This window comes from Vanellus vanellus (assembly GCF_965231255.1).
Source record: "Vanellus vanellus genome assembly, chromosome: 1".
Lineage (NCBI taxonomy): Eukaryota > Metazoa > Chordata > Aves > Charadriiformes > Charadriidae > Vanellus > Vanellus vanellus.
The window spans coordinates 83,551,044-83,565,901 of record NC_138905.1 but is presented as its reverse complement, the minus strand read 5'-3'; the positions used below and the strand labels follow the sequence as shown (position 1 = coordinate 83,565,901).

Here is a 14,858-nt window from a genome sequence, read left to right as displayed (position 1 = left end):
CACCAAGACTGTGCTGATGCTACAGCACACTTATTCTTTGCAAGCTCATTACCCTAGGACATTGTGATCCGTACATAAGTGGTCAAGCTTACAGAAGGACTTCCAGAAAACATGCCAGACAGGGAGCACTATCACTTCCTTGCCACCAGGGAGATATGTGTCATGATATCACAATGGATGAAAGAAAAGAGTACAGAGAAGAGAATAAGTACCCTTGTATATGTCCTGAACATCAAGAAAACAAAAACTTCAAATATTTCAGGGATACCCTAAAAATATCACACAGTATCTTCAAAACAGTCATAGTTAAGTCATATATTTCACTATGCAGTTCATGGACATAATTTTTAAAGCTGCAATAATAAAAATAACCTGGAAAGATCTATTATTCTATTGAAATGACAAGAAAAATCTGCTCCTGGAAGTAATAATACGACATATTGTAGTTGACATCTGAATTTTCAAAAGCAGATCATATAATAATCAAATCCAATTTTATAACAACTCATGAAATAGAAGCTATGTGCCAGATCCTGCACCTGTAGAAACGAAAAGCAAGCTCCCGTTACCATGTCCTATCCAAATCATGGACCAGAAAGTCTGATTTTATTCCTCAGAAAAGCATTTGTTTCACTCTCTATTTTTTGTGGAAATGTGCCAGCATACTTTTGTGTTCTGCTAGAAAAATAAATATTCTGTGAGATACTTAAACAATTCCTTTCAAAACTATATATATAATTATCTTCCCTCTTTCTTACCCATGCTGTTTCTGGCCTTTGTAGTTGTGCGCTTCAAAATTTCACGTACCTGTGGAAAAGAACAGTCATATAACACACAAATCATCTTTTAGCATTATTTTCATCAGGGAGCTAGTAATAAAACAAAACTTTTAAATAAGAGGCTTCTGTAGAGTTTATTTGCACATTTATTTATATCATATGTTTCACTCATACATAAATGCATGACTTGAGGATACTAGTTAACACTTAACAATGCTATGGCAACTCTTTCTAGTGGATTATCTGCCCTAACATTTGTAGGCTAATCATCTCTGCCATGCCAAATCCTTGTAGTACCATACGAAGTATAAGGACTTCAGGTAGAATGAGAATTTTACACTAAAAAAAAATTAACATTCATATTTGGAAGTATAACGTTGAAATGCACATAAAGTGATCCGTAAGTATGCTGTATCTATGAAACCCAAGTGTGTATGGATGAAGATAGCATGTTAGGGAGGAGTTGGCATTCCATATGTAATGAGAACTCTTGCCTCACCAACCTGCTGGAGACCTAACAGGATTTCAGGAACAAGGTTTCTCACCAAAGACTGATGTAGCTAGGAAGTTACTACAGGATTGTAGAGAAGGTCCTTTTATGAAATAAAAACTAGTTAAAGATTAGGAAGCAGGGCTTAATAGCAACTCTGAACAATGGAGAGGAGTCAGTGTTTCCCTACATAGCATCTCCTACTCCTGGGCAGCTCCAGAAGGGTATTTCTTACACACTTATGACTACTTAGTGTTTTGCAGAAACAGGGTAATGCATAAACTGATGAAATTAGCAAAATAGTCATCAACACTCACTATTAAAATAAATCCCATTCAGCATAAGAAGTCAATGATATGCCACTTTTGTTTACTTACTATTCGGCTGCGGGTAGCATTGTCAAAAAAGGTGTCTTTGTCTTTAATGTTATACCTAAAATGTTGAGATAAAAAAAATCAGTTGTGTTTTCAGATGTGGTAGTAACGAGTAAGATAACATATAAGACTTTGATTTAGAATTCACTTAGAAACTACAGCAAGTAAGAAAAATGGACGTTTAAAGGAAATACAGATTAAATAGTACAGCATAATAGACTGTGCTATTTAAGACCTAGTCATTCAGAGTTCTACCTGGATTGCAACAATGGTGGACATAAAAATGCAAAAATATTAGCTAACATAAAATGCCTTGCAGGTAAGGAGATTTTGTCTATTGTTTACACAAGATGGCCTTTTAGTATTTTCTTTATAACACACCCTCAACACTATAGCATTCTGAGGTTACGTTATTAGGTTTTAACTAGCCTAATGCTAGTTCATTACTCTTTTCAGGTGACTAACCAGTCAACATTTCACTTGCTTTCAGATAATCATTCCACAAGAATCATGCATTCCCTTAAAACTTAAAATTGTCATATGTGAAATTAGCCTTCCCACTTTATTTCTCTCAGTCAATTTGACTTGTATTCAGGATTAAAAAAAATTGCCAGAGAGGACAATAAATGATATGGTGGGTCATTATATTTATTGCTGAATTTCATTTATCAAACATAAATAGAAAGGAGACACCCATGAGGATAAAAGGAGTGTTTAATGTCAAACTGGGCCTAAAGTATTATTCTGAGTGAAAGGGCAGGTGTCAAGAATTCCTTATCTGTATATTATTAGCCAAGTTTTAATTACTATAATAAATCTATCAAGAGGAAAAATACTGTTGGACTTCTACTACCTCTTTCTTTTTTCAAAACAGGAAGTAATATCCTTAACCAAATAAATGGGAATTTGGTGCTAGGATTTTTACAGTTCGAGCTAAAAACATAGATATTTTATTTGTTGCACTGCTTCCAGTGCCGTATCCAGCAGAAGGAAGTAGAACACCGGCAGAAAGTCTCTGCAACTTAGATTTCTGTTAATCCACTCAAACTGAACTCAGTGTCAATCCCTGTTCATTTACTTGGCCTTCAATAAATTTAGTTTTATGCAGACATATGCTTTTATCACTTGGAAATATTGTACAGGAATAATCTGACAACTTGGATATTTCCTCAGCATTTCCAAAAATACTCAATTAATTTCTGAATTTTGTTTGAAATACTGCTAGAAAAAAATGACAACACTGAAATGATAAGTTATAGCTTTCTTCACTGCTCATCACAATTTAGAGTACTCACAAATATATTTTCTCTCTGGAAAATGGGTAAGACAGGCTTTTCATGTTATTATTTTCTTGTTGTGGCACCTGTGGTTGCAGGGGTTCAGTCAATTTGCACCATATTTCATTTAATGTTTTGAGTATTCCTCCTTCTTCTGTGATTTCATACATCTGAGTAAATAAAATATTGTACGTTAGCATGTCACTTCCAAAGAGCCACTAAAACAACAACAAAAAGATAGGATATGCTATACACATATGTTTAAATCTGTAATTAAAATAAGTGCCTTCTCTGAAGATATATTCCCATCTAACAGCAAGCACCTGAATTCATAAGGGTTTCGGTTCCAAAAAGAAGTTCTTGTCCTTCACAAGCTACTTTCAGAAGAAAAGTCAGTGCAGAATTTTAATACAAGAAACATCCTTACTAACTAAACTAGGGGTGCACGGAGATGACAGAAAGGCAGAGTAATTATTTTGGTTTCGTAACTGGGAATAGAGGTAGCAAACAAAGCAGGAAGGGCCTTTACCTGCTGCCAATTATACTGCCCCAGCAGAATAAATTATTCCCGAGTCATAATTGCTAGTATGGTCTGACAGCACATGTACACATGCCATTAAAAGCAAGGATGCCAGGCTCATGGCCATGTGGCAGTATAAGTGCAAGGACCTATCTTTTGCTGATTCAGACTGATGTGAAGTGCTAGGGAGCTTCCCAGAGATATGAAGGTGTCTTTTCCTGAAACACAGACAACCTTACCAAACATGAATTTATGTCCTCCTCATGGGACATTTCTTCCAACCTTTTCACTAGCTTTGCTGCCTTCCTCTGGATGCATTCAAGTACCTGAACACCCTTCTTAAATTGTGGGGTGCAGAACTGCATGCAGCACTCAAGGTGAGGCCTCACAATGATGTATACAATGGGATAATCACCTCTTTTGATCAGCTAGTTATGCTGTGTTTGATGCACTCCAGGATGTGGTTTGCCCTCTTGGCTGCCGGGGCACACTGCTGACTTATATTGACCCTGCTGTCAACCAGCAGCCCCAGGTCCCTTTATGCAGGGCTGTTGTCCAGCCACTTGTCTCCCAATTTATAATTGTACCCGGTGTTGCTCTGTCCCAGGTGCAGAAGCCGGCATTTTTTCTTGTTCAATTTCACACTGTTTGTTATTCCCCAATGTTCCAATCTATCTAGATACCTCTGCAAGGCCTCTTGTCCCATAAGAGAGTCAACAGCACCTCCCAGTCCACTATCATCAGCTAACTTGCTAATGGTGCATTCAACTTCTGCATCCAGATCATCGATAAATATTGAGCAGAGCTGGCCATAGAATTGAGCCCTGAGGAACACTGCTGGTCACTGGTTGGCAACCAGACGTAGCCCCATTCAACCAGTCCTTCACCCATTCCCAGCCCTGCCATTCAACCAGTTCTTCACCCAGCACACCATGTACCTGCCTATCTCAAGACAACTTGTCCAGAAGGATATTCTGAGGGACACTATCAAAAACTTTGCTAAAATACAGAAAAAAATTACATCCACTTTCCCACCATCCACTAGGCAGGTAACCTTATCATAGAAGGATAAGAAATTAGTTAGACAGGACTTTCCCTTCATGAAACCATGTTGACTGTGCCTGATGATTGCATTGTCCTTTAAATGCCTTTAAATAGCACCTGGTATGATCTTCTCCATAATTTTTCCTGGTACTGAGGTCAGACTAACAGGTCTGTATTTTCCTGGGTCTTCCCTCACACCCTTCTTGTAAATTGTAATAAAGCTGGCTAGCTTCCAGTCAGCAAGGACCTCCCCAGACTCCCAAGACCTTTGGTAGAAGATTGAAAGGGGTCCTGCTGTAACATCCGCTAGCTTCTTCAGTACTCTGGGATGAATCCCATAAGGCCCCGTGAATTTATGAACATTCAGCTGATACAGATAGTCCCTTACAAATTCAGTGCCCACAAATGGAAGGTCACTCTTCCCGCAGTTGTGGTCCTCCAACTCAAAGGACCAGGCAGCCCAAGGTCTATCATTAATATTAATGACTGAAGCAAAAAAAAAGCATTGAAGGCCTCCGCTTTTTCTTCATCCCTATTTGTCAGCTGACCATCTTCAACAACTATGGGTCCAATATTTTCCTTAGACCTCCTCTTGCTGTTAACATACTTTAAAAAGCCTTTTTGTTGTCTGACGCAACACTGGCCAGTTTCAACTCTAGCTGAGCTTTTTTTTCTCTGAAAATGCAAGCCACAGCTCTGTAATCTTCCTGCAAATGTGACCTTGCTTCTAGAGATGGTACAATTTCTTTTTCTTCTTGAGTTCCATGAAGAATTCCCTGTTCAGCCAAGCTGGTCTTCTGCCCAGCTTGCTTGACTTACGACACACTGGAATTGCCTGCTCCTGTGGTTCTTAAAAACTGACCAGCAGTCATGGACCCCTAAGCCCTCAAAAGCAGATTCCGTGGGGAAACTCCTAAGTAGCTCCCTGAGGAGCTTACAGTTTGCAGTCTTGAAATCTAGAGTAAGAACTCTGCTGACCTTCCTTCTTGTTACACGGAAAATTTTTATACTCATCCATTTTGTGATCACTGTGGCCAGGAGAGCCACCTACCATCACATCTCCCATGTGTCTTTGTCTATTCACAAATAGCAAAAGTTCCCATGAGGGAAGAAGGGAGGAGAAATGAGCAGGCACTAAAAATGAAAAGAACAAATCTGGGAAGGGATCAAAAAGAGGAGTTGAATATGTAAGTTCATTTCAGAAAGGGTCTACACATCCATCAATATGTCAGAAAGAACAGAGGTACTGTAGCTTTCCAAAACCTACTCATTTTCAAAGTAACCAGACTTTTTTTTTTTTTTTTTTTTTGTTCTGGGATACAAACACAATACAGTAAGAGTATATATACAAGGTTGGCTTGGATGAGCCCCTGAGAGTGACACATGGTGACACCACAACATGTGAACAACACTGAAGCTTTTGCTGGGTGAAAACAATCAATATGGAAAAAAAAGAAAAGACCAACCCAAAAAAACCCAAACAAGCAAAACCAAAACCAACAGAAACCCTGTAGAAGAAAATAAAATCAGTCTGTAATTTAATTCTAATGACAATACGATGCAATAAGTGCTCAGTAGTGCAATTGATGAGTATCACTAACTGAAAGCACAAGGCAGTTCCACTGACTTCAGTGGAGTTGTTAGCCAACACGCTAAATCATTGCAGGATGACAAACTTTGGGATCTGCTCCTCAGAATTTACAATGTTTGACAACAATACTGCTGAAAGGTCTAGATATTCTCAGCTACTACAACTGTAAAGAAGATAGTGAGCCAAAGTTTTAATGACGGGGCAAATCTGAATTCACTAAGTCATTGATACCACCAAAACAGACTCTCTCGGCATCTCCAGACTCTAGAAAAATCTTAAGGCAATAACCAGCTATTATACTATCTTACATACTGCACCTCACCTTTGAGAAAGGTTCCTTGACAAAAATCAAAATAGCTACTGCCTTTTCAGCTTTCAAAGCCGTCCTTAAAACTCACCACTTTCATCGCTCTTTCGAACAGAGTCTGTCAGTCAGCTGCCTCTGTGGCGTTTGAAATCCGCTTTGAAAATCCCATCTTAAATCTGACTCTGAATACCAAATCATCTCAAAAGAATTAGTAGTGTGAAAGGATAAGCCTGGCAGTTCATTTGATCTGATTTTGAAATAAAGTAACTCTATGGTCTTCTATGCATTCAACTACCATTCTGATCCATCGTTCTCCAGTAATACATCTAGTTGATAGAAGATGGAAGATACTTACCTTTTTAGTGGGCATTTTTATTTTAAGGAGTTCCGCTTCTCTACTAAGTACTTGCCAAGGTGCATGTATACGGACAAAACTCAACCCTTGGCTCTTATTCTGAAACATAAAATCATGAAAACAAGATATTTCAATATTACTGAACAGAATACAGTAATAAGGTTTCAAGATGTCCACTCCAACTAAATCATACAACAGTAGGCGATCACAGTGAATAACCAACTTCTGTTACAACTGGGCTTAAGAGTGACCTCTTCTTTAAAAGCTGAATCTTCTAGTGCTCTAAAACCCATTAATATACTGCCTACAGGGTACATGTGTGTGCACTATGAAGACAGAAGGCTACAGTTCCAGACTTCAGAATCATGTGAACCAGAAACCCCCAAGCTACAGCTTCCACACTCAGATATTTTGTAAGTCATCTGACTTCCTTAGTGGGCTTTTGTGCCCACCTGAACAAACAAAGGAAAAATATTTCTTCTGCTCTTGATGGGCTTTGCTTTAGGTTCCCATTTTCATTTTCGCCCAACTATCTCCTGGACACTTCATCAGACTAGTAGTTGCTTACAGGGGACCAGGCCCAACATTTACTGGCCTGAATATCTGCAGCTGGAGTACCAACCCTAGACAAAACTTTCAAATTTAACTTCTGAAGAGACAAGAGCCTAATGTTTACGTAAATAACTGGTTATGCTGTGCAGGGGCAGAAGACTACACAACAGGGCCTCTGCGTGGCCAGTTTGCTGCGATCTGGGATGTTGAGAAGGCGCTGTCCTGGTAGCACATCTGAGCTACACAAAGGCACTCTAAGATCGGAAGGGAACACCCCTGGAAAAAGCATGAAAATGAAATGTAGGCATGTTGATACAGAATTTTCCTCAATGCGCACAAATAAATTATATCAGTAAATTATACAAATGAATGCTTATTGTGGAAATGAAAGGAATAAAAGTTGGGGGGAGATTAAAAAGAGGATATGAGGACATATTTGGGGAAGGACATGGGAGTCTGCAAGGGGAGACTTTAAAGGCTTGTTTAATGATCTTTGTATAGCTGTGTGCGTTTCAGGGGTTTGGTGCTAGGGCATACTGTCACTTTACATTTTCCCACCCGTATGTGTGTAAGGATCAGGACAGTCCCCTCCCTTCAGGGGAGCATGAACCTCTGTTTGCACTCCGTCATATATCCTGAAATTTAGAATAGAGACAAGAAAACTGAAACAGCTTGTCCAACTTGATGAGAAACATAGCAGGGTAACAAGTTGGGCCTACACGCAGAACTCCGGTGCCCCACCTGTGAGTAGCTGCCTGTTGTATGTACAAACAGTTGCATATGTCTAGAGAAAGAATGTTAATGTACATAAATTAATGTCACTATAATCAACAAGCAGCATAACTCTACAAAGCTGGGAACATAGGCCATATCCATGGAAACTTAGCATCTTCTGTTGGAAACGTACTCCAAGGAAGTTCTATTTCTCAAAGTCTTTGAGTTAAGAAAGGTTTTAAACAGAAATATGATTCACAGTCTAAACTTATGTCTGAATCTAAAAGACTATCGTAGCACTTCTACCTCATAAAAACCTCTCCTGTCAGCCACACTGATTTTTTTAATGGTTTTGCATGCAATTTATATCAATTTCCAAATAAAGCTGTATCATGTCACATTCATATCAGCATTTTAGAACCAGTATTTAATCTTTTCAAAGTGAATGAGTGCTTGCAACTTCATGTAAACACCAAAAATGCATTTGCTGAGTGTTTCATAATGCTTCCTGATTTAACAATAAAAGAGTTAGTTGGAAATCCTACTATTCTTATTGCAATCATTTTGCTCTTATTTCCTGTATAGCTGCAATATGAACTACAAAGATCACTACATCACTTTCAGCTACCATTTCTTCAGCTGAGCAATGGTATTTTAAAGAGCTGAATGGGCTGCAGAATGGCATTCTCATCAGTCCACTGGGGAAGTCAGCTTTAAGAGAAGGAAGTAAAAATTTACTGAGCATGAGCAGATGTTCTGGTAATCATTTGCTGAAAATGGATTAATAACAGATGAGAGTTTAAATTTCAGTGGGTGAAGATCAGGAGGCTTCTTCTCAGCTTTAGCTAAAATCAAGCTTGTGTCCTCTGTCTGGGGGAATATATTCCACATTGGCAAGAGGAGATACAGTCTGATCTAATTGGTTGTTTCCAGCTCAGGCTCATATGACTACACAGATTGCAAATAAAATCAGTCAGATAATTTGAGAGAAAAGACCAGATGAAGAATATGACCTTTGTATATTTGAAAAAAAAAAAAATGTTGGAAAGTTGTGCTGTTCACGAAGTGATAACAGATGTTGAGGAATAAGAGTCTTAAAAATCTTTAAAAACCTTAAAAATCACCCCACGATAGGAAATTGAGGTCATTTTAACAAAGACTACTGCAAAGTAAATAAAGTAGGGAAAACAGGACCAGGTGATTCCTGTTGCATGGTAAACAAAATGTTCAGAACAATAGACTGCTGAATATTTAGCTTGGGATTACTAGAACCATGTTTCCCACATCTTCCTATATTTTCCTAACATTAAAATTAATCAAAGAAATTTAAAATAAATTTTAAAACATCAATCTCATATCATATCTCAAGGGATAAACCTAGTTTTCTATTGAGCCACCAAAATAGAAACCTATACCAGCTACTCTTCTGGTAAGGCTCCTTTCCCAACTTTTCAAGACTTCACCTGCAGTAGTTCCAGTTGTCCATTCATATGTCCTTTTTGTCATTATAATTATGATGACTGGAGAAGATATGTTCAAGTAACTTATTCCCAGAGTGCTTACTGTATTGCAAACATTACCAAAAGTTAGAACTTGTTTTTCTCATTGCCAGAGTGGATTTATAACTGTCTACTAGAGACATCCACTAAATGGTGTCATTTGGTTAATCACCTGAAGTGATCAAGGTACATGTATTCACAAATACAATTTAATATTTGCTCTAATGAAGTGCTGTCAGTCTTCTATTTTGAATACTCACAATCATCATTGCTTATTCATTGTACTCTAGATGTATCACTAAAGCTAACATGTTGTGCTGGCTAACGTTATTTTTGTCTGACCATTCACTTGTTATTTAATATGGCCATCCTTAATCAAGCCCTTTTTCACTTACAGCTGATGTCCCACAGGACTTTATTCTTGGCCCTGCATTGTTCTATGTCTATATCATTGTACTCCCTGATTATATTACTCAAATGACTAAGCATTGCTATGCAGATGACAAACAGATTTGTTGCTCTCATGATCCTTTTTTCATTAAATCTATATTCCATATTACAGAGTTCTTCCAATAAGATTCAAGCGTGGAAGTTTTTCAATAAGTTTGTTCTGAGTTATTCAAGATATATTTATATCTTGGCTTCTTTTCTATTTTGTAAAACTGAATTGGGCCGTCCCATTCCAATAGGAAAATTCAGCATTAAAGTCAAATGGAAAAAAATCTGGAAGGTCTGGTTTGCTTTTCAATCAGCACATGAAGAAAAATATATCTGATATATCTTTCAGTCTATCATGTATTCCTAGTAGTTTAAAACAGGACTTTAACAGTAGTCTGTATTGCATTTTTTTCTGTCTTATAGTGGAAATGTATAGGCTGAATAAAATTCAAGTTTCTCCAAGGAGAATTTTTCTATCTTTCATGCATTAACAAATAAAATACATTAGTGCCTGCATCAACTGCAGTTCTAAGATTTATTGCAAACTTATCATCATCAAGGCCATAGCAGAAAAAAAAAAAAAAAGTATTATAACTACAAAAGCTCTCATACAGATGCATATAAAGAATGTACTCCAATTGAGTGAAAATTCAATTAATAAATAATTAAAAGCCAAATGTTCTGAAACATGGCTAGACAAGCATAATAGCTAGACTAAGTAGAAAATTTAGATTTTTCATTGAACTTAGGTTTCTACAAAAGTCAGATGTCAAGTGAGAAGTTTGTCATTCTAAAATTAGTAACACATCCATATTTCTCACCCAGTTTGACAGTTACAGTTGTCCAGCCACAGCATGGAATATTTTTGAACCACTATAACACAACTATTATGCTTTTGTTAATCTCTTCCAGCTCACACTTTTGCAATTCCAGCCCTTGAAGGGACAGGCCACAGACTGAGGAGATGCACCGTGAAGCATTGGAACAGGAGTTTGTGGAGCAGTCCTGTCACTCCATAAAAGCACAGCATGTAAAAGGTGCTCAAAAAATCTTTGCCCAGCTCAAAAGATTTTTCATAGTGTCGTTATTTTGTCAGGCCAATTTGACTCCCACCTTAGCTCATTCAGATAACCCATTTGTCATGTGTCAGTCATGTCACCTCAAGATGAAGTTTTCTCAAGAGTTTATTTAGACACCTCTAATACAAGCTAGATCATATGATCCTAAAGGCATCGTATTTTTCGGTCACAGTCAAGACAATAAAAAGGGCAAAACTAGTAATTATACCCTGGTAGAGCCTCAGACTTTTTTGTAGTTAGCATAATGCTCCTATCAACTCTGTAAATACAAAATTCATTGCTGAATGTTCTATTTTAGTAAATCTTTCTCATTATTTCCTCATCACTCATCCCTCATCCTATATAAAAGGAATATAATTGTATATAATGTATAATTAAAGGAAATGAGTTATTTTAAAATACTTTTCCAAATAAAAAGATTTCTGCTGTGCATCTTAGTAGGAAGAAAAGAGAAACACTGAAGGGTAGAAAGAAGCTCCGCAGAATTGATTAACTACTGTCTAAGGGAGTCCAACGGAACTGCTAATCTTTCTTATGATTTTTAAAAAATATACATAGGAAATGGAAAGGCATAAATTATAGAACCTGAAGCATGTAAACTTCCTTCTTAAAAAGACAAATTATCTGGGCCTTAAACATGTTATTCTTCTGTGATTATTAAATAGACAGAAAAATACCAGACACATACAGACAGAAAGTTTCTAATGACTTCAGTTAATATAATCAGACATCTCTTGCTGACATTGGCAATACCAGCTGCGCTAGGAAAGCAACAAAGACTGTTTGTAGGGGGGAAAGACAGGTCCAAGTAGCTCAGTAAAAACAATCATCTTCCCATTTATTCCATCACCAAATGAGTCAGTCACGTCTGCAAATGCAATTGTTCAAAATTAACATCTAGTCTCCTGATACCAGCCCTGGAAATTGAGGCAAATAACAATGAAAGTGCAAATAAAATGCATTTTCATGTTACTAGCACAGAACTCTGATCACATACATTTTACAAAAGCCAAGCCAAATACTGAGCTGTTGGCCCCCTGCACAGGTAGCACATGACAGAATGACACAGCATTGCCAGATGCAGACAGCGACTGTGAAAGTGTCTATATTTTGTGCCAAATGTATTGAATCGCTGTTTGTACAAGGATTGGCATTTTGCTGATCTAAATGATTTGAATCCAAGATATAAAATCAGTTTATTGCAAGACATACATATCAAAGTGTGTGTCAGTTACATTACAAAAAGGAAGGACAGTGCACTAGTCTGGGTGAGACATCGAGAACCAGAATGTCTTGACATGGCGATGTAAGTCCAGAGCAATTCCCTACTCATTTTATCTATGTAATTGTAGGCAAGAAATTTAATTCTGTCACTCATTAAATTAAGATAATGGAATATCCCTCTATCAAAAGACGTTTGTGAAGATAAATATGTTACAGATTGAGAGGTGCTCAAATACTATAGTAAACAAATGAGTGTATGGCTACAGACAGCAGCCATGCTATGCATCCTTCAAAAACTGTAGTCCTTTTACTTTTTGCCAAACTTCCCCTTTTCTGTTTGCATTATTGCTCTGGGTACAGATCTATCTTACTGTACGGCTGTATAGCGCCTAGCATAATGAGATCTTCATTAATGACTGCAGATTCTCTTGCAACAGTATTACAGCAATCCCTAACAGCTCCAAGAAGTTGTCCCGCTCCTGACAATCACTCACACATAGCACAAGTGTAAAGATGCAAAGCACAGGCTTATTCACTGATGGCAAAGGTAAACTCCATCTAGTTCACAGAGTTAGGTTTATTTTTAGCTGCTCAACAACATATGAAGCAGACATGCTCGAGTGCAAATTTCAGACCTTAAGTAAAGCTGCAATAATTTATACCTTTTGACAGTTTGCCCTTCTCTTTCTTCATTCCTACCAACGGTGGCGGTGTTAATGTCCTGTTTATTTTACTCTCTTACTCCCACCTCTGAACATAAACAGTTAAAGAATATACTAGTGTGTATAAGCAAAGAACAGAACACCTTGGAATGAAAGTTCTGGCCAAAAGACTTTAAAAAAAAACTCTATAACCTTAATTCCTTAGATAAGGCACTGTGGAATGAAACAGTTGACTTTGCACATCTTTTGCAATGTTTCTTCATGGCATTGCTATCTTTCCAACCAAAATCTTCCCACTCATCTATAGACAGAAAGTGTCTCTGAATAAAAGATGATACAGGAAGCCTAAAAACACACACGTGCTTCCCCTGAAGAAGATGGAAATATTTAATGGCACACAACAGAATGAAAATGAGCTGTTAGAAACTCAAGCACAAATGTAGAATAGATTGTTAAGTCTGCCAAATACAAAAAAGGCACAGACCTCTGCATTACTGCAGCACTCAATGCAGAACCTATTTGAAAGTGGGTAACAAACATGTCAGGATTGTCATTTATTTTTAATTCTTTCTGAAAGTGCCTTTTGGATTTCAAAAATAGTGCATTTTCCTGGTTATTTTCCAAATATTTATCTATAGCCACTAATTTCTACAGCATGAAAAACTTGACAAAGGTAAAGCTAAATCTCCTCTATTTGTTTACTATAACTTTATCAGCAAATTTCTCCTGTGTCAGTGACACAGATTTCTTGCTACAGAAGCATATCACAATTTCAATAGATCTTCTGAGATTGAAGAATACCAGAAAAAATAATAATAAAATGCAAAAGTGAAAAAACCTCACCCAAATCAGAATTCCTCAAAGAGGTAGGGAGGAGTGTGTCTACTCTACCACCTCCTGTGTTTTGGCAGTGTCAATGGAAAAACACGTAATCAGCTGGCCTGGATACGTCCAGAGCCAAATTAGCTAGCAAATAAGCCAATATTCTGTAAAATACATCATATCAAACTTGATTATCAATAAAATCAACTAACTTCTCGAGGCCAAAGATTTAACATTAAAAAGGGCAAAATGTAATTCCTCTTGAGGGAATGAGACACACTAATCTGCATGGAGATTTATAACCTAAACCATTTTCCAGATGAAGCAGCAAGATCATGGAAGTCAATCTTTAGACCAGATAATAGGCATGTTACCAGTAGGGGGATTAATGAAATAGAGACTGAACCCCCACTCCAGCAGACTCAATCTAAAGAAAAAAAAAAAACAACTGGAGGGATAGGTTAGGTTAGGATACCAAAGTAAAAAACAGAGGAATGGCACCTTAAAATATTGCTTCATTACTCAATACATGATCTGGGACGTAAACAAACAAGCAAATAAAGGGATGATTCGATTTTGTGTTGAAAGATTTTAAATTTCAAATCATCCTGAGGAAAAAAAGAATTGGAGGGTTGACTTTAATTTAAAAGTGTTAACAGATGGTACAAATGTATTTCATTTACTAAGTATGTTCTCCTAATCATATCCTACAATCCTTTCCAGGATGGTGTCTCCCTTTGAGGTCTCTTACCAAAGATCAGTAGCAGCAAGAGGAAGGTTGGCTGTATTTGCAGATGCTTGTTTGGAAGGGGATGAAGATGGTCAGTGTGTTCTGGTTGGCTTGTTTTCTGGTGGGGGATTCAAAACCTCCCTGAACAGTTACAGCCTCCCTATAAACAGGGAGAGAAGGGGAAGAAGCACTGGCAGTCACACAGTAAAATCATGTGACACATTTTGGATAAGGCAACAGGTCCTGGAGTGGATAAATAATTGGTTACACAACAGGAAACTGTGGGTAGGAGGAGATCCTCCACCACTGGAAAAAAAAAAAAAGTCATCTAAGGGGTTTTGCAGAGTCAGCACTGTACAGCATCATCATAAGTGGCCTGGAAAAAGAGATAAGCGGTGAGA

The 14,858-nt window shown here is 37.5% G+C and overlaps 1 protein-coding gene across 1 annotated transcript in view; it reads right to left on the bottom strand.

The window, feature by feature from the left end:
* Window positions 1-14,858, bottom strand: part of ANO2 (anoctamin 2) — a gene marked incomplete at its 3' end in the record, with an annotated part of 184,944 nt that overhangs the window by 148,142 nt on the left and 21,944 nt on the right. Inside the window, exons 2-5 of the mRNA XM_082495320.1 lie at window positions 6,738-6,836; window positions 2,939-3,090; window positions 1,647-1,701; window positions 759-807 (exon numbers count right to left, since the gene is read on the bottom strand). Of these exons, the coding sequence (XP_082351446.1) occupies window positions 759-807; window positions 1,647-1,701; window positions 2,939-3,090; window positions 6,738-6,836 (355 nt within the window). The remainder of the gene's footprint in view (window positions 1-758; window positions 808-1,646; window positions 1,702-2,938; window positions 3,091-6,737; window positions 6,837-14,858) is intronic.